General features: G+C 41.3%; 3 protein-coding genes across 5 annotated transcripts in view; 2 read left to right on the top strand and 1 right to left on the bottom strand.

The window, feature by feature from the left end:
• LOC131135421 (DIP2 acetate--CoA ligase A) overlaps positions 1-14,244 on the top strand; it is a 90,256-nt gene extending 76,012 nt beyond the window's left edge. For all 3 annotated transcript variants that reach the window (XM_058081223.2, XM_058081224.2, XM_078795480.1), the window contains 20 exons: positions 599-735; positions 2,878-2,958; positions 3,204-3,331; positions 3,641-3,755; positions 4,827-5,028; positions 5,129-5,229; positions 7,015-7,095; positions 7,163-7,280; positions 7,360-7,481; positions 7,587-7,698; positions 8,735-8,844; positions 8,924-9,054; positions 9,131-9,299; positions 9,371-9,541; positions 11,621-11,682; positions 11,771-11,828; positions 11,901-11,975; positions 12,088-12,262; positions 13,568-13,691; positions 13,760-14,244. In XM_058081223.2, the coding sequence (XP_057937206.2) occupies positions 599-735; positions 2,878-2,958; positions 3,204-3,331; positions 3,641-3,755; positions 4,827-5,028; positions 5,129-5,229; positions 7,015-7,095; positions 7,163-7,280; positions 7,360-7,481; positions 7,587-7,698; positions 8,735-8,844; positions 8,924-9,054; positions 9,131-9,299; positions 9,371-9,541; positions 11,621-11,682; positions 11,771-11,828; positions 11,901-11,975; positions 12,088-12,262; positions 13,568-13,691; positions 13,760-14,012 (2,525 nt within the window). In that variant the 3' untranslated portion in view covers positions 14,013-14,244. The remainder of the gene's footprint in view (positions 1-598; positions 736-2,877; positions 2,959-3,203; positions 3,332-3,640; positions 3,756-4,826; positions 5,029-5,128; positions 5,230-7,014; positions 7,096-7,162; positions 7,281-7,359; positions 7,482-7,586; positions 7,699-8,734; positions 8,845-8,923; positions 9,055-9,130; positions 9,300-9,370; positions 9,542-11,620; positions 11,683-11,770; positions 11,829-11,900; positions 11,976-12,087; positions 12,263-13,567; positions 13,692-13,759) is intronic.
• A 1,292-nt stretch (positions 14,245-15,536) lies between these two features.
• LOC131136264 (uncharacterized) lies at positions 15,537-20,087 on the top strand. Its single transcript, XM_078795486.1, has 2 exons — positions 15,537-15,580; positions 17,514-20,087. Exon 2 carries the CDS (start codon positions 17,522-17,524, stop codon positions 18,473-18,475), a length of 954 nt encoding a protein of 317 aa, XP_078651612.1. The 5' UTR covers positions 15,537-15,580; positions 17,514-17,521; the 3' UTR covers positions 18,476-20,087.
• Positions 20,088-20,572: 485 nt separating this feature from the next.
• prmt2 (protein arginine methyltransferase 2) lies at positions 20,573-24,513 on the bottom strand. The gene is made up of 8 exons (XM_078795485.1): positions 24,247-24,513; positions 23,520-23,708; positions 23,287-23,448; positions 23,044-23,208; positions 22,735-22,910; positions 21,734-21,863; positions 21,493-21,629; positions 20,573-20,786 (listed from the first exon to the last, which is right to left on the bottom strand). The coding sequence occupies exons 1-8, from the start codon at positions 24,313-24,315 to the stop codon at positions 20,603-20,605; spliced, it is 1,212 nt and encodes a 403-aa protein (XP_078651611.1). The 5' UTR covers positions 24,316-24,513; the 3' UTR covers positions 20,573-20,602.
• Between the last annotated feature and the right edge of the window lie 268 nt (positions 24,514-24,781).

A 24,781-nucleotide genomic window follows, 5' to 3' on the forward strand; every position in this document is an offset into this window, starting at 1 on the left:
ACGTATATATATATATATTAGATATACACACATATATATATATATATAAAATATATTGGTAATATTTTGAACTCAACACTAAAATGTAGAAATGAGTCTTAAGTCGGGACTTGAACATTTCTACAGCGGTAGCAGCTCTACATTTAACAGGTAGAGCATTCCACAACGTTGGGGCCCGAGTGGAAAAGGCTCCAGAGCCCACATACTTTCTTTCTGGCTCTGGGGATTGTCAAAGGACCGGCGTGTTGTCAGCGTAGGTTTCTAGACGTATCATAGGGTACTATTAGCTCAACCAATTACGAAGGTGCCAACCCATGTAATATTTTGGAAACAAGAAGCAGACCCTTAAATCTTAACCACATCTTAAATGAACTGGGAGCCAGTGCAGGTTGGCTGAGACCTGCCATGGGAAGACCAGAAAGCAGTAGAGACTAGTAGAGACATGGACTAGGGTCTCTGCATTAGAAGTGGATAGAATATGTTGTATCTTTGCGATGTTGCGAAGATGACAAAATGGTGTTTTAAACACCAAATTGTACAACATACAGTCGATACTTTCATTTATACTTTTCATTGAATGACATTTGTGTATTTGCAGCTCTGGTGTGCGTCGTGCGGGTGGAAGGGACGCCGTACCTTTGCCAGACAGATGAGGTGGGCGAGATTTGCGTCAGCTCAAGGTGCACGGGCGCCGCCTATTACGGACTCCAGGGCATGACCAAAAATATCTTTGAGGTTAGTGTTTTTATTGTGCGTTATAATCACATTGTGGTTCAAATTCCGTGTTTTTGCTCTATCACAGTTTTTAAAACATATATTAATTATAAAATGCTGTTTTGTGGTTTAGTACGGCCTATAATTATTCAATATGTACGCATATTTTAACAAATGTTACATAATTGTGGCCTAAATCAAGCATTTTCCAGCATAATAGCGAAATGAACTAAAAAACAAATTCAGAAGATGCGTTCAAAGGCATGGAAGAAGTGTAGTATTCTACACTAGTCACTAGGTGTCAGTAATGTTAATGTTCATAAGCAACAGACTTTTATTGCAGGTTTGAATAATCTCACACAGGCTGTGCAAAGCTGAAATTCAACTCTGAACCGCCGACGTCACTTCCTGTTCTTATACCTCTTTCATGTCCCCTAGAAAATATTTATATATTTATAGTAACATATACAAGCGCAAGTCTTATTCATGTATTAAATGACTTATTTACTTTTATTTTGCCCACTATATTGAGTAATACAATTGTGCTGGTAACTATAGGGGTGTTAGTTCATGTCTACAAGGCTCTAACAGTGTAAAAAAATAATTTAGAAGGTAATAAACGGGTTTTTTATGCTTTACAAAACTATGCCATTTGTAAGTAAGGAATCCTACTTTGCTGATATTCACTTATCACTGTCGGGTCTGCAACCAGTAATACAATTGTTCTGGTAACTATAGGGGTGTTAGTTCATGGCTACAAGGCTCTAACAGTGTAAAAAAATAATTTAGAAGGTAATAAACGGGTTTTTTATGCTTTACAAAACATTGCCATTTGTAAGTAAGGAATCCTACTTTGCTGAAATTCACTTATCACTGTCGGGTCTGCAACCAGTAATACAATTGTTCTGGTAACTATAGGGGTGTTAGTTCATGGCTACAAGGCTCTAACAGTGTAAAAAAATAATTTAGAAGGTAATAAACAGTTTTTTTTAGCTTAACGAAACTATGCCTTTTGTAAGTAAGGAATCCTACTTTGCTGAAATTCACTTATCACTGTCGGGTCTGCAACCAGTAATACAATTGTTCCGGTAACTATAGGGGTGTTAGTTCATGGCTACAAGGCTCTAACAGTGTAAAAAAATAATTTAGAAGGTAATAAACGGGTTTTTTATGCTTTACAAAACATTGCCATTTGTAAGTAAGGAATCCTACTTTGCTGAAATTCACTTATCACTGTCGGGTCTGCAACCAGTAATACAATTGTTCTGGTAACTATAGGGGTGTTAGTTCATGGCTACAAGGCTCTAACAGTGTAAAAAAATAATTTAGAAGGTAATAAACAGTTTTTTTTAGCTTAACGAAACTATGCCTTTTGTAAGTAAGGAATCCTACTTTGCTGAAATTCACTTATCACTGTCGGGTCTGCAACCAGTAATACAATTGTTCCGGTAACTATAGGGGTGTTAGTTCATGGCTACAAGGCTCTAACAGTGTAAAAAAATAATTTAGAAGGTAATAAACGGGTTTTTTATGCTTTACGAAATGATGTCATTTGTAAGTAAGGAATCCTACTTTGCTGAAATTCACTTATCACTGTCGGGTCTGCAACCAATAAACGAGGGGTTACAGTAATATGTTTTTTAGTCACTTTAAATGTTCTAAACCATCCCAGTGAGTCTTCGATCAGTTCATGTTTCACCATGTAGCACTTGTACCTCAACAAGGTGTATTTTTGTAGACTAACGAAACTATGCCATTTGTAAGTAAGGAATCCTACTTTGCTGAAATTCACTTATCACTGTGGGGTCTGCAACCAGTAATACAATTGTTCTGGTAACTACAGGGGTGTTAGTTCATGGCTACAAGGCTCTAACAGTGTAAAAAAATAATTTAGAAAGTAATAAACGGGTTTTTTATACTCCAAGACCATGTCATTTGTAAGTAAGGAATCCTACTTTGCTGAAATTCACTTATCACTGTCGGGTCTGCAACCAACAACGAGGGTTTACTGTAATATGTTTTTTAGTCATTTTAAATGTTATTAACCATCCCAGTGAGTCTTTGGTCAGTTCATGTTTCACCATGTAGCACTTGTACCTCAACAAGGTGTATTTTTGTAGACTAGAGTACATTCTGTCACTATTTTTTTTTTTTTTTTTACAGACTATACCTCTCACGTCGACTGGAATTCCTGTCAGTGACCGAGCTTTCACCAGAACTTCGCTTCTGGGCTTTGTGGGACCAGTAAGTTCTTTATATCATAGACACTCATACTGAGAAGTAATAACCTTAGTCTGCATCTTTTGTATGCTGATCACAAAGTAGACCACTTTAATGGTTCATCTGACCCAAATAACAAATAACACCTAAAGATTGAGTTTTCCAGCACTCACAGTATTACAGTACTAGGAAACTATGTGATATAAATGAAGTAAATAGCTTCATTTTGAAATATTTCTGTATAATATTGTTGTTTTCGTGTCCGCCAGGACAACCTTGTGTTTGTTGTCGGGAAGATGGATGGACTGATGGTGGTCAGCGGGCGGCGACACAACGCTGATGACGTGGTTGCCACGGCGCTTGCAGTGGAGCCTATGAAGTTTGTTTACAGGGGGAGGTTAGGACACACACGACTTGATGTCCTTTAGCTGTACTTGTGTAGACAAATACACGCCGTTAAGTACACAAGTACATCTTTGTGTTTGGGTAACAGAAATGGCAAAGAGGAAAAGTGTGATGATAACCATAGAACCATAGACCATAGTTTACCTTTAGCTGTGGAAGTATCTTTTTTCCACTACTACCACGTTATTGTAACCTTGTAATAATTTCCTTAGCTTATATAACTGCTATTATAGTAGGTTCAGTTTAAAAGCCACCCACTCGTGCATCGGCCAAATAGGATATTTTGCATTGTGTGTTGCAGGATAGCTGTGTTCTCTGTGTCAGTGCTGCATGACGAGAGGATTGTCGTCGTGGCAGAGCAGAGACCAGATGCCTCAGAAGAAGACAGCTTCCAGTGGATGAGCCGCGTCCTTCAGGTGCTTAGTGGCTTTTTACTTTTGACAAAGTTCATATAAAATATGATATGTATGCCAAAACACATGAATATTATTATGAATATTAACTCATTCGCTACCAAAGACGGATTTATTTATTCATTCATTTTCTACTGCTTATCATCACGAGGGTTGCGGGGGGTGCTGGAGCCTATCCCAGCTGACTTTGGGCAAGAGTACACCAGCCAATCACAGGGCACATATAGTCAAACAACCATTCACACTCACATTCATACCTATGGACAATTTGGATTCGGCAATTAACCTAGCATGTTTTTGGAATGTGGGAATGTGTACCCGGAAAAAAACCCACGCTCCCAAACTCCACAAAGAGATGGCCGAGGGTGGAATTGAACTCGGGTCTCCTAGCTGTGAGGTCTGTGCGCTAACCACTATACCACCGTGCAGCCTGACCAAGTTTGTGTCAAAGCGAAAGTATTATTATTTATTATTATTTATGTATTTATTAGGCACGCAGGCCTCACAGCTAGGAGACCCCAAGTTCAATTCCACCCTCGGCAATCTCTGTGTGGAGTTTGCATGTTCCCCCCGTGCATGCGTGGGTTTTCTCCGGGTACTCCGGTTTCCTCCCACATTCCAAAAACATGCTAAGTTAATTAGCGACTCCAAATTGTCCATAGGTATGAATGTGAGTGTGAATGGTTGTTTGTCTATATGTGCCCTGTGATTGGCTGGCGACCACCTCTCGCCCGAAGACAGCTGGGATAGGCTCCAGCACCCCCTCCAGCGACCCTTGTGAGGATAAGCGGTAGAAAATGAATGAATGAATGAATTATAATTTCCTGTCAATCATTTAGCACAGTTTATTATATGAAAGGCCAATGTTTAAACTCCTGAGATCTGATAATTATCCAAAGGATTAGAGAGATTAAGACCAGCATGATATAAAGTAACTAATAGCAGCATTAATGCAGTGTCTTACTGTATAATACAGTATGTTTTTATCCTACAATTAAATATGATTTTATGATTATACCTTTGATTTTGACAGCTTTGTTGACCTGCTGTTTTATTTGTATTTTATTTTTCCAGGCAATAGACAGCATCCACCAGGTGGGGGTGTACTGCTTGGCTCTGGTGCCTGCCAACACGCTTCCCAAGGCTCCCCTGGGCGGCATCCACATTTCAGAAACTAAACAGCGCTTCCTAGAGGGCGCCTTGCATCCCTGCAATGTCCTTATGTGCCCTCACACGTGCGTCACCAACCTGCCGAAGCCCAGACAAAAGCAGCCAGGTATATTTGCAGCACGTTTCTCCGCTGTCGTCGGTACTGACGTGTTTATCTCAATGATGTTGGTGTTCACTGCGTGACGGATGATACGTGTGCTGTGCAGAGGTCGGCCCCGCTTCTATGATAGTGGGCAACCTGGTGGCAGGCAAGAGGATAGCACAGGCCTGTGGGAGAGACGTGACCCAGTTAGAAGACAACGATCAGGTACGTCCACTCAGGTTTACACGGTTTGTCAAAGCAAATGACTGCAAAATGGTTTTTAAAAAATATATATTAGTGAATAAATCATGCTGTTTGACTTATTATTTGTCAAAAATATCAATATTTTAGCAAATTTGCAAGCATAAAAATGACTAAAATATGATTAATCAAAATATAAATTGTATTCCAAAGATAATTAGGTAACTGTAATGTTTGGTGAGACACACAAAGATCAATTGCAGGTTTGATTGTTCCCTCTAATGAAAAATCAGCCGAGGGTGGAATCGAACTCGGGTCTTCTAGCTGTGTGGCCTTCACGCTAACCACTCGTCCAAATTCAGCAACTCATTCATTTTCTACCGCTTATCCTCACGAGGGTCACAGGGGTGCTGGAGCCTACCCCAGCTGTCTTCGGGCGAGAGACTGGTGGCCAGCCAATCACAGGGCACATATAGACAAACAACCATTCACACTCACATTCATACCTATGGACAATTTGGAGTCGCTAATTAACCTAGCATGTTTTTTTGGAATGTGGGAGGAAACCGGAGTACCCGGAGAAAACCCACTTATGCACGGGGAGAACATGCAAACTCCACACAGAGATACCCGAGGGTGGAATCGAACTCGGGTCTTCTAGCTGTGTGGCCTGCACGCTAACCACTCCCTCAAAACAGCTCATTCATTTTCTACTGCTTATCCTCACGAGGGTCACGGGGGTGCTGGAGCCTACCCCAGCTGTCTTCGGGCGAGAGACTGGTGGCCAGCCAATCACAGGGCACATATAGACAAACAACCATTCACACTCACATTCATACCTATGGACAATTTGGAGTCGCTAATTAACCTAGCATGTTTTTTTGGAATGTGGGAGGAAACCGGAGTACCCGGAGAAAACCCACGCATGCACAAGGAGAACATGCAAACTCCACACAGAGATACCCAAGGGTGGAATCGAACTCGGGTCTTCTAGCTGTGTGGCCTGCATACAAATCACTCGTCCAAATTCAGCAACTCATTCATATTCTACCGCTTATCCTCACAAAGGTCGCTGTGGGGGTGCTGGAGCCTATCCTAGCTGTCTTCGGGGCGAGAGGCGGGGTACACCCTGGACAACCATTCACACTCACATTATTTTTTACACTGTTAGAGCCTTGTAGACATGAACTAACACCCCTATAGTTACCAGTGCAGTTGTATTACTCAATATAGTGGGAGGAAACCGGAGTACCCGGAGAAAACCCACGCATGCACGGGGAGAACATGCAAACTCCACACAGAGATGCCCGAGGGTGGAATCGAACTCGGCTCTCCTAGCTGTGAGGCCTGCGTGCCTAATAAATATATAAATAATAACAAATAAACAAGGTACTTTCACTGTGACACAAACTTGGTCAGGCTGCACGGCGGTCTAGTGGTTACTTTATTGGGTATTACCAGTGTAAAAGTGACTATAGGGGTGTTATTTCATGTCTAGAAGGCTCCAATAATGTTATTATGTCACATAATACTGTATTTAGAAGGTTATGAACAGGTTTTCTATACTTTAACTTTAAAAATATTAATAATATAAATATAGTTGTTTGTAGACCATGCACCCAGCCACAATAGGAGATTCTGCAGATACTAGAATAGAGGAGTTAAATTGTGTCTAAGCTCTGTTGTTATAGATATGATGCATTTATTAAATATAGATATCCTAACATTTACTACTGTTAATTAAAAAATGAGCCCTTGTTTCTTTGTGTTTGTGTTTTTGTAACTGTTGTTTCTACTACACGCCTGCAGTTCCTTTATATCCAAGATGTGCTACAGTGGAGGGCGCAGGCCACGCCCGACCATCCGTTGTTCCTTGTTCTCAATGCCAAGGTACCTCGACCCGTCAAACAGTCAGTTAAGATGTCCAATGATGGATAAATTGGGTGTTGTCTTTTAGGGCACGGTAGCAAATTCAGCGTCCTGTCTGCAGCTGCACAAGCGAGCGGAGCGGGTGGCTGCGGCTCTTATGGGACGCCTCAACACCGGGGACCATGTAGCACTCGTCTACCCACCAGGTTACGCAACATAACCCGGATGTTTTTTTTTTCCAAATATATATTACAATAATCCATAATTGCTTATATTTATGCACAGGAATCGACCTGATCGCCACCTTTTATGGCTGCTTGTATGCTGGCTGCATCCCAGTGACAGTCAGACCTCCACATCCACAGAACCTGGCTACCACCCTCCCCACTGTCAAGATGATTGTTGAGGTGACCATGCAGACCCACAGTGATATACTCTTTAAGGAACAATGAAGCAAAGTCAATGACATGATATAGTAGTAATGTAATGTAATGTTATCTGTGTGTTAAAAGGTCAGTAAGTCGGTGTGTATCCTCACCACTCAAGCAATAATGAAGCTGCTGAAATCCAAAGAGGCTGCCGCTGCAGTGGATGTCAAGAGCTGGCCCATGGTGATAGACACAGGTGAACTACCGTCATTTCATATTCTTTCGTTCTTCTTAATTTATTTCACACATGCATACTATGTTATATTAATGTATCTCACATATGCACTTACAATATCATTGTATGGTCATCATCATGTACTTCGGTACATGGCACATTATTAAAAAAAAATTACAAAAAAAACCTTAAACTGTATTATGGAAAGCAGGAAGTGAACAAATGTAACAGTTACTGAGCATACCCGAGATTGGAGATGGTGATTTGTGACCATACAAGTTTTTCTTTTCTTGTCACTCACACGCACACTAGTGACTAGCAAACAATAGAGGAGCAGCCATGATGCTCATTTGGTAATGGTAATGGTTTTATTTCATTTGAACATGCATCAGATTACAATTGAACGCATCACATAATCAGTTCACAGTTCCACATGTCCAAAAGGAGTAGGAAGAAGCAAAGCTTATTAAATCCTACCCCTCCATCTGGTACTTTTACAATCAGTAACTGTTACATTTGTTCACTTCCTGCTTTCCTAATATAGTTTAAGATTTTTTTATTTTTATTTTTATTTTTATTTTTATTTTTATTTTTATTTTTATTTTTATTTTTATTTTTATTTTTATTTTTATTTTTATTTTTATTTTTATTTTTATTTTTATTTTTATTTTTATTTTTATTTTTATTTTTATTTTTATTTTTATTTTTAGCTAAGTGGTTATTTTTAGCGTTATGCATTATTTTAGCTGAAGATGAACTATATCAGCAAGTTGAAGTATTTGTGATTTTGGAAATAAGGAGTTAGTATGTTCTCTGTAGGCGGCATTCTGAATTAGCCTTACTGACCTTTTTTTTTTCAGGATAATGATAATCAGTGAAGCAGATTAATCGAACATCTAAGAAAGCATCCTTTTTTTTTAAATTTTCTTTAATTTTTTTAAAATGTTCTTGTCATTGATTTTGTTGTATGAATTATTTTCCATAACTGGGTCTTGAAAAAGGTGTCCCAATACAGCGTATTGTTTTTTTGAGTCGGTCTTTACGTCTGCTCATTTAGATGACCTCCCCAGGAAGAAAAGTTCCCACTTCTACAAGCCCCCAACCCCGGAGATGTTAGCTTATCTGGACTTCAGTGTTTCCACCACAGGCATCTTAGCAGGAGTCAAGGTGAGCTGATAAACGCCCAAATTCCCTTCACGGGGTGTTTAATACCTCCGCCTCATGTTTGTCATTGGATGTCTCGTAGATGTCTCACGCAGCCACCAGTGCCTTATGTCGCTCCATCAAACTGCAGTGTGAGCTCTACCCTTCTCGCCAGATTGCCATCTGTCTGGATCCGTACTGCGGTCTCGGCTTTGCACTCTGGTGCCTGTGCAGGTCAGTCGTTGACACCAATAACGAGCCATTTTGAGCCTGTGTGCCATTTTGCGTTGTGCTATGTTTGCCGTTTCAGTGTCTACTCAGGCCACCAGTCCATCCTGGTTCCCCCTCTGGAGCTGGAGACCAATGTGTCGCTGTGGCTGGCGGCAGTCAGTCAGTACAAAGTGCGGGTCACGTTCTGCTCCTATTCAGTCATGGAGATGTGCACCAAAGGTCTCGGTTCACAGACCGAGGCACTGCGGGTGAGTGGGAATCCTCCGTATGTGCTAAGAACCGTCGCTGTCATTTTAAATGTTGCTTTGTTCCTCCACAGCTGCGCAACGTTAACCTGTCGTGTGTGCGCACGTGCATGGTGGTGGCAGAGGAGAGGCCTCGCATAGCGTTGACGCAGTCTTTCTCCAAGATCTTCAAGGACCTGGGGTTGTCGGCACGCGCCGTCAGCACTACATTCGGCTGCAGGGTTAATGTGGCCATTTGTCTGCAGGTAAGATCCATCAGCGATAAGATGTTTGTTTCAGGACTAATCTGTTTGGATGGAGTGGTTTTATGGAGCCTTTTGACATAAATGCACAATGTAATCCTGGGGTACCTAATGTTGTGACCTAAGTGTGATTATTTTGGAGAGCTTTGGGTGATTTCTCCCTCGGACTGTGAGCTGCTGGTGATTTTTAATGTGCATGTATTGTGTGTGTGTGTGTGCATGTGTGTCCACATGTACATACATAAAATTGTGTCTTTTATTTATGTGTCCCGTCAGTCCAACAGGTTAGGGAAACTGGCTGAGCAGGTACTGTCAGACAAGAGTGGCCGTTTGCTCTTTTCGGGGGGCTGTCGCTGCGTCTGCAAGCGTGTTTGTGGTCATTGGTGTTCATTTGTTTGGTTTTTCTTTTCATGGTTTGTGTTCGTCTGACAAGCTTCAGCTCCCATCGTGCAGCCGAGTTTTGTATTCTTTTTTTTTTGTATTGGCTGAATCTCTTTTGTGCTGCATTGCTTTACATTGGAGGAAGAACTTAGTGCATGGCTGTTGAGGACGCTTTCTAATGTCGAGTGTGCGCTGTCAGACACTGTTTATCACACACTGCTATACACACACTTACAGGGAGGATAGACTGTACCTTATGTGTCCCAAAAGGCCAAAGAAAAAGCAAAGCACAGACTTTTTTTTGCAGAATTAACCTCCAAGGAGGTACTGTACGCTGACCACGTTTTGTGGTTTGAAACTAGAGATGGATTTCTCCTTAAACATTGTGCGCATAGTCCAGATAGGTTGGCTTTTGCATTTCACGATGCATTTATTTATAGTCTTCTCACATTATGAACAGAAAACCTAAATAGATACATACTTACATAATTACATACTTACATAATTACATACTTACATACTTACATACTTACATACTACATACTGACATACTTACATACTACATACTTACATACTTACATACTTACATACTTACATACGACATACTTACATAAATACTTACATACATACTTACATACTTACATACTTACATACTTACATACTTACATACTTACATACTACATACTACATACTACTTACTTACATACTTACTTACTTACATACTTACTTACTTACATACTTACTTACTTACATACTACTTACTTACATACTTACTTACATACATGCTTACTTGCTTACATACATACATACATACTTACATACTACATACTACTTACTTACATACTTACTTACATACATGCTTACATGCTTACATACATACTTACATACTTACATACATACTTACATACATACTTACATACATACATACATACATACATACATACATACATGCTTACATACCTACTTACATACCTACTTACATACATACTTACATACATACATACTTACATACATACTTACATACTTACTTACATACTTACATACTTATATACTTACTTACATACTTACATACATACTTACATACATACTTACTTACATAATTACATACATACTTACAGACATACTTACTTATTTACATACATACTTACATACTTACATACTTACATACTTACATACTTACATACTTACATACTTACATACTTACATACTTACATACTTACATACTTACTTACTCACTTACTCACTTACTCACTTACTCACTTACTTACATACATACTTACATACTTACTTACTCACTTACTTACATACATACTTACATACTTTATTCATCTCCAAGCAAAATTCACAGATCCAGCAGCTTACAGATTTGGCACGTGCGTCAAGTGTCGTCTGTAGCCCGTCGCGGCCTGACACACAACAAAAGTTCCTCCTGCACTAAAAGTGCTACATAGCATCCGCATGCTCCCAAATCCGTACTGAGGCGGTACTCATCCCCAACTTCCGGCCACACTTACAAGTACAGCGGGTTGGGACCGGGACTTTATAGCCGCTGCCTGACGGATGATCACATGCCGCACCCCCAAATGCCGCACCAATCTAAAGCTTTTCACAGAGAGCAATACCAATCATTATTATCATACTGTAATATAAAATGTTCCTGTCAACTTTATAGTCATTTTTTGTGTCTTTGTCGTTCCTCAGGGTACAGCGGGACCGGACCCCACGACGGTTTACGTGGACATGAGGGCTTTACGACATGACAGGTGGGCTTGTTGGTGCTTTTTGGGTTGTGAGACTATTGCGCAAGTTTGCCTCATACGGTTTTGTCTTTTTATTTTGACTTCTCTGCAGAGTCCGCCTGGTTGAAAGGGGGTCCCCACACAGTTTACCACTGATGGAGTCGGGCAAGGTATAGCTTCACACGCTATAAACATGCGGCGAAGGACTTGTTCTTTCTTCAAACGTTGTACTTTGATTGTAGATCCTTCCTGGTGTCAAGGTGATTATTGCCAACACCGAGACTAAAGGACCCTTGGGAGACTCTCATCTTGGAGAGGTGAGCTGCAAATGAAGTCCAGTCCTCCTTGTGATGTATATTTTCATTGCGTATGAGCTACCTAAATTAAACGTATAAACTTCCTGTCACTTATCTATCTCACCTAACGTAGATCTGGGTGAGCAGTCCTCACAATGCTACAGGCTACTACACCGTCTATGGAGAGGAGGCGCTGCACGCTGACCACTTTAACACCAAGCTCAGCTTCGGGGACACTCATACAATCTGGGCGAGGACGGGTTACCTGGGCTTCCTGCGGCGCACCGAGCTGACTGATGCCAGTGGAGGTGAGCTCCTTCAAAATTGTGAGCTAAATTGTGCGCGTAGTCCAGATAGGTTGGCTTTTGCATTTCACGATGCATTTATTTCTAGGCTTGTCACATTATGAACTGAAAACCTAGATGGATGGGTGGATGGGTGGATGGGTGGATGGATGGATGGATGGATGGATGGATGGATGGATGGATGGATGGATGGATGGATGATGGCCTTACATACATACATACTTACATACATACATACTTACTTACATACTTACTTACTTACTTACATACTTACTTACATACTTACTTACTTACATACATACATACATACTTACTTACGTACTTACGTACATACGTACATACGTACATACGTACATACTTATGTACATACTTACGTACGTACTTACGTACATACGTACATACTTACTTATTTACGTACATACTTACGTACATACTTACTTACTTACTTACTTACTTACTTACATACGTACTTACGTACATACTTACGTACATACGTACATACTTACTTACATACATACTTACATACTTACTTATGTACATACTTACGTACATACTTACTTACTTACATACTTACGTACATACTTACATACTTACTTACTTACTTACTTACTTACTTACTTACTTACTTACTTAATTACATACTAGCATACTTACATACATACATACTTACTTACATAGTTACTTACATAGTTACTTACATACATACTTACTTACATACATACTTACTTACATACATACTTACATACTTACTTACTTACATACTTACTTACATACATACTTACATACTTACTTATGTACATACTTACGTACATACTTACTTACTTACATACTTACGTACATACTTACATACTTACTTACTTACTTACTTACTTACTTACTTACTTAATTACATACTAGCATACTTACATACATACATACTTACTTACATAGTTACTTACATACATAGTTACTTACATACATACTTACTTACATACATACTTACATACTTACTTACTTACATACTTACTTACATACATACTTACATACTTACATACTTACATACCTACATACTTACATACTTACGGTTCTTTGGAGTTGTTTTATTTTCTTTTTTGTTAAAGCTGCATGGGATTCATCAAGATGTGTAAACAAAAGGGGTTACACAAAGTGAGGAAAGTGAGCAGCAGGAAACAAAGGTTTTTGAATGGCCGTCTCTAAAAAGCGATTCTGCTTTTTCCTTTTCGTTTGCACATTTGACTTTATATTTAGTTGTGGAATATTTTTTTGCGCTTCTGTTTATTAATGAGTATGCGTGTGTATTTATGTCAGAGCGCCATGACGCCCTCTACGTGGTTGGCTCTGTCGACGAAACCCTGGAGCTGAGGGGGATGAGGTATCACCCCATTGACATCGAGACCTCCGTCATCCGCTCCCACAAGAGCATAGCTGAATGGTGAGGCCATGATGACCGGAACACACTCGTTTGTCCGTTCGCTCCACTTGAACTCCATTTCTCTTCAGCGCTGTGTTTACTTGGACCAACTTGCTGGTGGTGGTGGTGGAGCTGGAAGGCTCCGAGCAAGAGGCCCTGGACCTGGTGGCCTTGGTGACCAACGTGGTTCTAGAGGAGCACTACCTTATCGTGGGAGTGGTCGTGGTGGTGGACCCCGGCGTCATCCCTATTAACTCTAGAGGGGAGAAGCAGCGTATGCACCTGAGGGACGGCTTCCTGGCTGACCAGCTGGACCCCATATATGTGGCGTACAACATGTGAGAACCTCTGCGGACGAAGACGGACTATAATTATTTGCCTGGAAGATCCATCTTGATTTGTACAGTCCACTATGTCTTTTTTTTTTTTTGTCTGTTTTTAACCGGCAGCAACACAAGTAGCTCATAATGTGCCCCGATCATGCATGTTTGTTTTTGTAGCTCAACCAATCAGGCGGCGCCATTTAACTACATTTTCATTGGCCGGTTAATCTATTAATTATTTTAAGAACGTTTATATGGATGTACTTCGCAGAGCTGATAATTGAGACTGACTCAACAGCGCCTCCGCTGGTTGCAGCCAGGTAGTGCCCTCCCAAATACAGCTGTTGATTGACTACAACCCATTATTCCTCCCCATTCTTATTCCAAATAGCTTCCACTCCAGTTTTGTAATATAGTTTTTTGTGTCCTTTTGTATGTACTCACAATGCAAAATGATGTAAAAATAACGGGTTCCATACATGGAGAGGACAATGCCTTAAAAGTCTTTATTTTCCCTGCAAGTTCAGCCGTTTGAATCCAGCCTCAGTCAGCCATTTTAAACAAACACTCTATTATACTTCATTAGTCCTCCATGATGCCAACCGGGATGAATATGTGTGTTTTTCAGTGCCATGAGGTCATATGATAACCACGTTGCATGTGCCTCCCCCTCTTATCATCAGGACTCACCACGACTTCATGTTGCTTTTTTGCCTCAGAAAAAAAAAAAAAAAAGCCTTCGGCATGCTGCAAGGATGTACAGCTTTGACGCAATAGGAGACGGCAGAACGCAAAGACTGAATCTGCTACATATGTGATATATATATTTGTCCCTCAGAAAACAATCTGAAATGAAGTCAGATGTGGATTGCAGGCGGAGCACCTGTGGAAATACATTTGTCTGATATATGGTAAGTCGTTGTTATTTTCATAACATGTTTTCTTAATGAATAAAGTAATGATTTTAACTTAAACATGACATCACATTCTTTAATGTTTTAATAATGGTTTCACTTTATTGTGAAGTGCTTTGGTTTGCACTGAAAAGCACTATAAAATTCATTGCTTACCAGTGATGACCACACGGGGGCGCTATTGTTTCATAATGAGTGTTGTGCCAAGAGCATTGTTTTGAAAACAAAGAACAAACAGCATATGTTGTAACTCAGTTGTTGTTTGGAACTGTTTACACCAAGTACTACCTCGAAATTTTGTTTTGCAGAGGTACAAGATGAAATGTTGAATATCTTGCACCTGAGTATCACAAGTACCACCAGTATGTGTACCACACTTAAATAATAATATATATACATACTTATATCCATCACATAACCATCCACAGTACTTAATAATACTATTACGATATTACGATATGTGTTCAAATATGCTAACATCATTAGAAGCATAATATAAACGATTGATCATTCAGCTACTGTACTCTATTATTATGGGTGCATGTTAGTTACACCGCCAGCCACCAGGTGGCGATGTTGCTCAGCTACGCTTTTGGGTCACGTGACTCGCTTTCCTTTGTTTTGCCGCAGAAGAAATTGTCATTTCCGCGTCACGCTTGAGAGCATCTTCACGGTATGTAAACTCTTCTTCAAAGCCACTTAGGAGGTGAATATAAATGCGAAGCGTAGCCCGAAATTCATATTTGTTTATAGGTTAGCGTATTTTTATGTGTTCTGGTCTCCGCGATTGATTAGCCCAACATACGCGCTACATTATTTTTCTTGTTCTGTCAATCTCCGTTTCCTCGTAAGGTACACATTCACGTCATCATGGAATACAAGAGCCTATAGGCCTTAATGGAGGAAATAATGCTCAGTATTTAGGTATGAATTGAACAATGCAAACATTGTGGTTTTCAGTAATGGAGCTAGAAAGGCACTGCAGTATCTTTTGGACCCTCCCAAACAATTAGTGCATTTATATACCATTGAAAACACTGTAAACATGTAAAATGAGTCATATACAAGACACACGTATTCCTTCACCATTGTTATTGTGTATGCACATGTCAGAAATATTTAAATTATGAATTATGGCCTTAGAGCTTGTTTACGGCAACCAAACATGAGAAAAATATTCTCATAAATTTTTTGTTCCACTTTTGAGAGAATAGGTGCTCAGCGGTTGGACTCAGGAAAAATCTAAATGAGAGGCGGGGTACACCCTGGACTGGTGGCCAGCCAATCACAGGGCACATATAGACAAACAACCATTCACACTCACATTCATACTTATGGACAATTTGGAGTCGCTAATTAACCTAGCATGTTTTTGGAATGTGGGAGGAAACCGGAGTCCCTGGAGAAAAACCACAGAGGGTGGACTCGAACCCGGGTCTCCTAGCTGTGATGCCTGCGCGCTAACCACTCTCTCACCGTGCAGCCATTTTCTGTTGTTATGTTTAGTATATTATAAAATACTCTGTAGCCTCACAAGACAAAAGTTGAACTTTTTGGAAGGTCTGTGTCTCTTTATATCTGACCTAAAAAGTAACGGCGCATTTCAGAAAAAGAATGTCTGACCAACAGTAAAATATGGTGGTGGTAGTGTGATGGTCGAACAGTAAAATATGGTGGTGGTAGTGTGATGGTCTAACAGTGAAATATGGTGGTGGTAGTGTGATGGTCTAACAGTAAAATATGGTGGTGGGAGTGTGATGGTCTAACAGTAAAATATGGTGGTGGTAGTGTGATGGTCTAACAGTAAAATATGGTGGTGGGAGTGTGATGGTCTAACAGTAAAATATGGTAGTGGTAGTGTGATGGCCTAACAATAAAAATATAGTGGTGGTAGTGTGATGGTCTAACAGTAAAATATGGTGGTGGGAGTGTGATGGTCTAACAGTAAAATATGGTAGTGGTAGTGTGATGGCCTAACAATAAAAATATAGTGGTGGTAGTGTGATGGTCTAACAGTAAAATATGGTGGTGGGAGTGTGATGGTCTAACAGTAAAATATGGTGGTGGGAGTGTGATGGTCTAACAGTAAAATATGGTGGTGGTCGTGTGATGGTTTAACAGTAAAATATGGTGGTGGTAGTGTGATGGTCTAACAGTAAAATATGGTGGTGGTAGTGTGATGGTCTAACAGTAAAATATGGTGGTGGGAGTGTGATGGTCGGGAGATGTTTTGCTACTTCAGACCACCAAGACTTGATTGTTCTGCAGCAGGACAATGATCCAAAACACACCAACAAGTCCACCTCTGAATGGCTGAAGAAAAACAAAATGAAGACAATATGGCTGAATGACAATAATTCGCCAAAGATGAGTGGGTCAAAATTACTCTGTAGCGCCGTAAGCTAACGCAAACTCTTGATTGCAGTTGTTGCTGCTGAGGGTGGCCTGACTAGTTATTCGGTTTAGGGTGCAATCACTTTTAAAAAACTGCATTTTGTGGTCAGAAAAATAAAACTCTGTGTGTCGTTGATGGGCAAAATTGCAAAAAAAACAAACGTGCCTGTTTCTTTAAATGAAAGCGTCTTGTTTGCTCACTGTGGTTTTAGACGTCACCATGCAGGAGAAAAGTAGCCCTGAAGGTCAGCGGCAGTGCTCAGAGTGTGGAACCAGCTTCAGCCTACCTCAGTCAGACCAAACCAAACAGACGGATGAAACCAACAGCGAGTCCGGGTGTCCATCCTGCCGAATGGCCGGCGGCCTCATCAACGGTCAGGAGGCCCAGAAGAGCATCAGCTTGGACCCTCACAGCTGCTCCGTGTGCAACAAAACCTTCATCTCGTCTGCGCATTTGACCCTTCACCTTGCCTCTCACAACAAGGAGAGGAGGTTCAGGTGCAACACTTGTGGGAAGTACTTCCACCAGCCCTCGCACCTCGTCGCCCACGAGGCCATCCACAGCGGGAACAGGCCTTTTAAATGCCCCGAGTGCGGCAGGGCATTCGGCCGGGCCTCGCATCTGAAGACGCACCGACGGCTTCACACGGGCGAAAAACCCTACAAGTGTTCTTGCTGCGACAAGGCCTTTGCGCAAAAATCGGGGCTCCTCTCGCACGTCCGCCTTCACACCGGCGAGCGCCTCTACAGGTGCGAGGAGTGCGGCGCCTCCTTCGGCTCTCTGCCGCTTCTCCTCTCGCATAAAGCCGAGGAGGCCGCTCGGCAGGGGAAAACGCCTCACGCGCCTCGTCCTGATGGCGCTACCAACGACATCAAATGCGGCGTCTGCTGCCGCACCTTCATCCGCTCCTCCTACATCAGACTTCAGGTCCACTTGGAGAAGGGGCTGCGGCCTTATCACTGCAAAGTGTGCAACAAGACCTTCATCAAGATGGACACCTTCATCACCCACTGCGATAAACACCTGAAACAGAAAGGGGAAAAAAGCGACGAAGAGAGCGTGGTGAAACCGCCGATGTTCATCCCTCTGTCCAAGCCGCCACCGCCGGAAGCCGCCGAGCCTTTGTTTTCCGCTGACGTCACGACACGATCCAAGGCCAAATCCAAAAGCTAAACATGATCAAGATGCATCAAAGTGTCTCAAGTTTTGGCCAATATTTTATATTTGGTTTTAATTATTCCAACTCTACTCAAATATGTTGTTCTTTAAATACTATCGCTAAGCTAGCGGTGTGTCGGTCATGAACGAATGTGTCAAAAAAACTAGTTCTTTTTTGTGAACGGAACGAACGCGGTCACCGCCCCTTTAAATACCCGTTCAGTCCTTTCAGTTGCAAATGCTTTTATTTGATTGGCTGGTGAGTCAGTTCACCGATCCTTTTTTCGGAGGGCGGGACTTTCTGAGTGCTGTCCTATCGTCGCTCCTCGCTCTGGATGTGGGTGGGGTTAGCTGATTGAAACACGGAGACGGAGAGATCGACCGACACTCGTCGGCAGTTCATTCGTGACCCACAGTTGAGTCGGAACGAACGTGAACACGAGTGAACGAACTTGATGCGGCTGACCGGGTTTATGCACAAGGGTTAATGACCAATTGACCGTAATGAACGGATCTTTTTTATTGAACGGTTTTGCCCACTACGACGCTAATACGCTAGCTACGAATTGTAAAAAATAAAAGGGATTTTTAAGAGCAGTTAAGTGGAAATAATGGAAAAATAATACAAAATATGAGTGAGAGTAAGTGTAGATATTAAATAAGGAAAAGTAAAGCAAGGACATTGAACATGAGTATAATAAGTGCTGGATTGAATCCAATTTATTAGTATTATTTTGGGTATAAATGAAGTCATAATTTATGGATGATGATCACTGAATTAAATATATCGCTTCATAATGTTGGATCTGGCGTCAATGGTGGAATTGTCAGTTTCTTGTCCAGATTATGGCATTTTTTAATATTTGTCCATTGAACTTGTCATAGATTCTATAGTTGCCTTATTATATATATATATATATATATATATATATATATATATATTTGTTCCGCTTCTTTTAAAACTGCTACTGCGTTTCCAAGAGCACCGTTAGCAACATATTAGCTTCCTGTCCATCCATTTTGCACAGTTGCGTAAAGGGAAGAAAGGCAAGAATAAGAAAATTAATTTTGGAGAAACCAAGTAGTGTTTTGCATTGCCCAAAGTAGCTACACGGCAAAATATAAATATTCTTACAGAACATTATTATCTTTGTAATATGCTGGCTTGATTATATTTAGCATCAAAACATTTCTAGTGTCATGTACTGGTCAGTGTTATTTACATTTTATCGATAGAGTCCTTTTGAAAACAAAAGACTTCTGAAATAATGTATACAAATTTGTGTAAATAATCTATGAAATAAACTTAAATACAACTAAACCCTGTGCATTATGTGTTCGATTTCCGGTATTTATATTACGCCATAGTTTTTCTATGAGACATTGAGCATTATTTGTCCACTATTACTAATTGCTAATCAGACAATAAAATACATAGAAGTGTTCGGTGAGAGGCACTGCTGTGAGCTGGAAGGTGCTTGTCACTGCCGTCCTTCCATTGAGATCAACTAGGTGTTTTTTTTTTTTTTACAGCAACGTATTTTATGCTTTGCTGAATAAATGTGATTGACTAGTGAGCCACCTGCTCACTAGTCAATCAGAGAACACATCTGTGGACTATTTAGTCTCCAATTACCGCAACATGCATGTGTTTGGGTTGTAGTAGGAAGCTGGAGTCCACCTACACAAGCTACGCAGGGTGAACTTACGAGCTGATATTTGAAGATCCATTTGCGCGCACTGGTAAGACTGAATAAGTTAATTTATCTGTGATACCATGAATTTGATGGTAAAAAGGAGGCTTATCGATTATTTATTATAAATGGTAGATACACTATCTTTTTAAGACAAACTATACAGTGGTTCACTTTGTTTTATACTTGTATGGCATCTTTGTACTGTTGATTTAAAACCTAGGCTGTACACTTTATTGCTTTAACTGAGTGGAAAGTAGACTTGCCCTGTGACCTCCCGTCCTTCTGTGTCTGTGATGTAGCAGATGGTGAGAAGCTGTCATCTCCACATAGGGAAGGTCTTGCTCTCGGCCTAAAGAGCAAAAGAAAAATGATGCACTTGATTCTAAGAGTCTAACTATTAGCCCCATTATTATAGCATTAATCATTAGATTAATTAAAGATTAGATTAATTTGCCTTGCACGAGAGCGCCTCCTGCACGTGGCTGCTGATGTCCCAGTGCAAGGTGACGGTCATGTGGCGCCTCCAGACGGGGTTCCTGCGTAGAATGATGCTTCCGCGAATGCTGTCGCCAACATGAGCAAAAATAGGCTCATCAAGCATGAACAGCGTCTGCTTCCAGTGTGTTGGTCTGGGAGGTAAAAAAAAAAAAAAGTAAATACAATTTGCATTTTTTTGTGGAAAAATGTGCCACAGAGTTCAAACCATCATCAGAATATGTTTTTCTTGACATCACAGAAATCTACCAATGATGTCAAAGAGCAGAAGTGTGACGATAACCATAGAACAGGAAATGTACCAATTTTATATCAAAATGTGCCACAGAGTTCAAACCATCATCAGAATATGTTTATCTTTTTCTTGACATCACAAAAATCTACCAATGATGTCAAATAGCAGAAGTGTGATGATAACCATAGAACAGAAAATGTACCAATTTTATATCAAAATGTGCCACAGAGTTCAAACCATCATCAGAATATGTTTATCTTTTTCTTGACATCACAGAAATCTACCAATGATGTGAAATAGCAGAAGTGTGACGATAACCATAGAACAGGAAATGTACCAATTTTATTTCAAAAGGCTAACAGAAATACTTCACACAAGTTAGTTATTTCCACACACCAGTTGGTGACAGTATTACTCTGAAATTGGAACAAATTCACTTATGGAATGTTCTGAACTCCTGTTTCCATGCCAGTTTTGTACAGGCCATAATAATAATAATGAAGGTATGTTCTCCTATGATGTCATATTATTTTTTTGGACTAAATCAAGCGTGGTTACAGCCAATCAGTGCACTCCACAAATAAGATGAATGGAAAGATTTATACTCAGCATTGGGACCGGTGTTGAGCTCTACCGATGCCCCCCCTTCTTCCAGGCTCTTGAAACAAACGCTGAACCAGGCGGAGAAGCCGTGGAAAAGGCCTGATTTTTCCAGGCAAAACTGAAACTGACCCTGCATTTCCTGATTTTAAATGAAACACAAATGCCTCTTGTTATTGTTATGAGGTCATACACAATACGCCTTGCCGCTCTATCACTGATATACACACCGACAGTACACTATACCTCCAGGTCTGCTACCTGCAACGTGTACATGTCCAAGCGGATGACGTCCTCAGGAGAGGCCAGGCAGTCGTCCGGGTCCATGACGTGGCTGAACTTGGGTTTGGCAAAGAACTCCTGCAGTGCGAGAGGTCTGCCGGGAGGAAGCATGGTGTCATTCATGCAAAATACCATGGTGAGATTTCTAACTATATTATTATAAATAACGGTTGATATATAATCCATTTGGCTGCACGGTGGGCAAGTGGTTAGCGTGTAGGTCTCACAGCTTGAAGACCTGAGTTCAATTGCACCCTCTGTCATTTCTGTGTGGAGTTTGCACGTTCTCACCGTGCATGTTTGGGTTTTCTCCGGGTACTCCGGTTTCCTCCCACATTCCAAAAAAACATGCTAGGTTAATTGGCGACTCTGGCGAAATTTTCCATTGGTATGAATGTGAGTGTGAATGGTTGTTTGTCCATGTGCCCCGTGATTGGCTGGCCACCAGTCCACCCCCCCCCCCCCCCCCGCAACCCTCGTGAAGATAAGTGGTAGAAAATGAATGAATGAATTAATGTTATACATGTTAATTCTATGTAAATGAATATAATCCATTTATTCATTTTCACTGGGTTGCGGGGTGCTGGAGCCTATCCCAGCTGGGGTACACCATGGACTGGTGGCCAGCCAATCACAGGGCACATATAGACAACCAACCATTCACACTCACATTCATACCTATGGACAATTTGGAGTCGCTAATTAACCTAGCATGTTTTTGGAATGTGGGAGGAAACCGGAGTACCCGGAGAAAACCCACGCATGCATGGGGAGAACATGCAAACTCCACACAGAGATGGCCGAGAGTGGAATTGAACTCGGGTTTCCTAGCTGTGATGTCTGCGTGCAAAACACTCGCCCACCGTGCAGCCTTACATATAACATATTTCTGCAAAATATGGTAACTCCACAAAATATTAGCTTTTGATGATAGATAATTTTGGTTTCCATCGCTTGTGTCTTACTGAAGAGGGGTAAAGTCCAGGCCGTAGGTGTTCTCCCAAAAGGCCATTTTCTCTGCGTAGTAGCCATGGGCCCTACATGGCACCAGGGTGAGGGTCGCAGAGGAGGGCCACATGGTGCCACCGTCCCTCAGCCAGCGGTCCCTTGCCAGCAGGACGGACTCCACCATGTACTCGAACTAGACCACAAAGTCATGTGATTTGATTTCAATCCAAACAAAATTGGACGGTATCTCACCAATTCATATTCATACATCCAGGCTTATGTCATGTAATACAAATGCTTGCTGAAAAGTGAGGTTTGATTCTTACCAGTAGACAGTTCCCCATCCACTCCGACACCAGAATGTCTACCTGCTCAGGTAGTTGGACCTCCTCTGCTCGCCCCTGCAGCACCGTCACCACCTCCTCACATGCGTTCTGCTTCACCAGCTCTCTGGTGCACGCCGCCATGGAGCTGGCCTCCACGGCATACACCTGCAAGACCACAGATGGAGCTGCCACACTTGGGCGTCTGAAGAGTGGAGGTTACGCCTTTTTAGAGTGTTCAAGCACCGCCGCCGGTTGAGCCAGCTTAGCACAGAACAGGCTCACAATGCCCGTCCCGCAGCCGAGGTCCATCACCACCTTCTCCTGGAGGGAAGCGCTGTTCCTGACGATGACCTTCCTGAACGCCTCCGTGCGGCTCTTGTCTGACAGCATCTCCAAGTGGAGCCTCTGGGATTGGACAAATGTGAGTTACTCCAAAGGAACACGCTTAGAAATGCGTCAATCAACTGAAGACCAACCAGGGTTCCATAACTGCCAAAGTACTCCTCATCCTGCCATGGGTCCTCCACCTCCTGCTGTTCTGCAGCATCCCCCTGGAGGAGGTGGCTGGCAGGGACGTAACCGTTGACCCCCCTTAGCTCCACCCACCACCAATCTGAGGAGGGCTTGGCACGGACGATCAGTCGGTCGCCTCTGCTGACACTAAGCTGTACAATAAAGTCAACGCCAACATCAAGAGAAGCCTCCGTACCTCACGTCCGGTTCTCCTGTTGCTTTTCTAATATTAATATTAAGTTAATATTAAGTTGAAGAACCGGAGTCTGAGGCGAGGGTGTCGAACTCGGGAGCGAACTTGATTCTTTTCCAGGACATTAACCCACACTCCTCGCTCCGTGAGACATGACATCCAATTTTCTGCAGCAACAACAACAACAAAACTCTCTCTTCCGTACGCTCACCCCTCCGGGTGGCAACAACTCCCCTATCAATAGTTCCGGGTTGAATTATTAAATTATGTACCAGGAACCGAGCACTACAAAGTAATATTTTCATTATTGCTAAATGCTTTTTATGCTCATTAACACTCTAAAATAGATAATTTACCTCTAATAAATACCTGTTACTCTGCAGTAGAGTAAACTTCCTAAACGCATGTTATCTCTACTAATAAAGACGAGAAAATTACAACGCCATTGTTTTATTTTCAATTATATAATAACATAAATATATAAATCAGTTTCCAACCTGATCGCTGCCATTTCCAGTAAAGCTGCACAGAGCAACATACTCCTCAGGAGGTTCCTCGTCCTCCATCTTCTGCTAATCGGGGCAACGGATTAATTGTCGATTAAAACTTAATAAAAAAACATATATATATATATAAACCGTATCGTAATATCTCGGTTCAGTTAGAGACAGGCTCGCCTGAGTAACTTTTGACTCAACATGACGGGGAGGAAAAAAACTACTTTCCAACTAGCAAGCACACATTTTGAGAGCACTTCCTGTTTTTGGACGTCATTTTGATGCATTCAAGAACGGTAGGAAATATAGACGTTTATAGGAGAGTGTGCCTGGGACTGTACATATATCTAAATATCTAATAATAATAATACATTTTCTTTTTATAGCGCTTTTCAGAGTACTCAAAGACGCTTTACAGTAGAGAAAAAGAAATAAAAATAGAGTTGAGTAAAAACAGAGTAAAAGATGCATTAAAATACAATATCCAAACATTCATTCAGAGCACAGAGTGAATGGGGCAGAGTTCCAGAGGGTG

The sequence above is a fragment of the Doryrhamphus excisus genome, linkage group LG12 (genome assembly GCF_037039965.1).
Source record: "Doryrhamphus excisus strain RoL-2023G ecotype Guam linkage group LG12, RoL_Dexc_Guam_v1.1, whole genome shotgun sequence".
Classification (NCBI taxonomy): Eukaryota; Metazoa; Chordata; class Actinopteri; order Syngnathiformes; family Syngnathidae; genus Doryrhamphus; species Doryrhamphus excisus.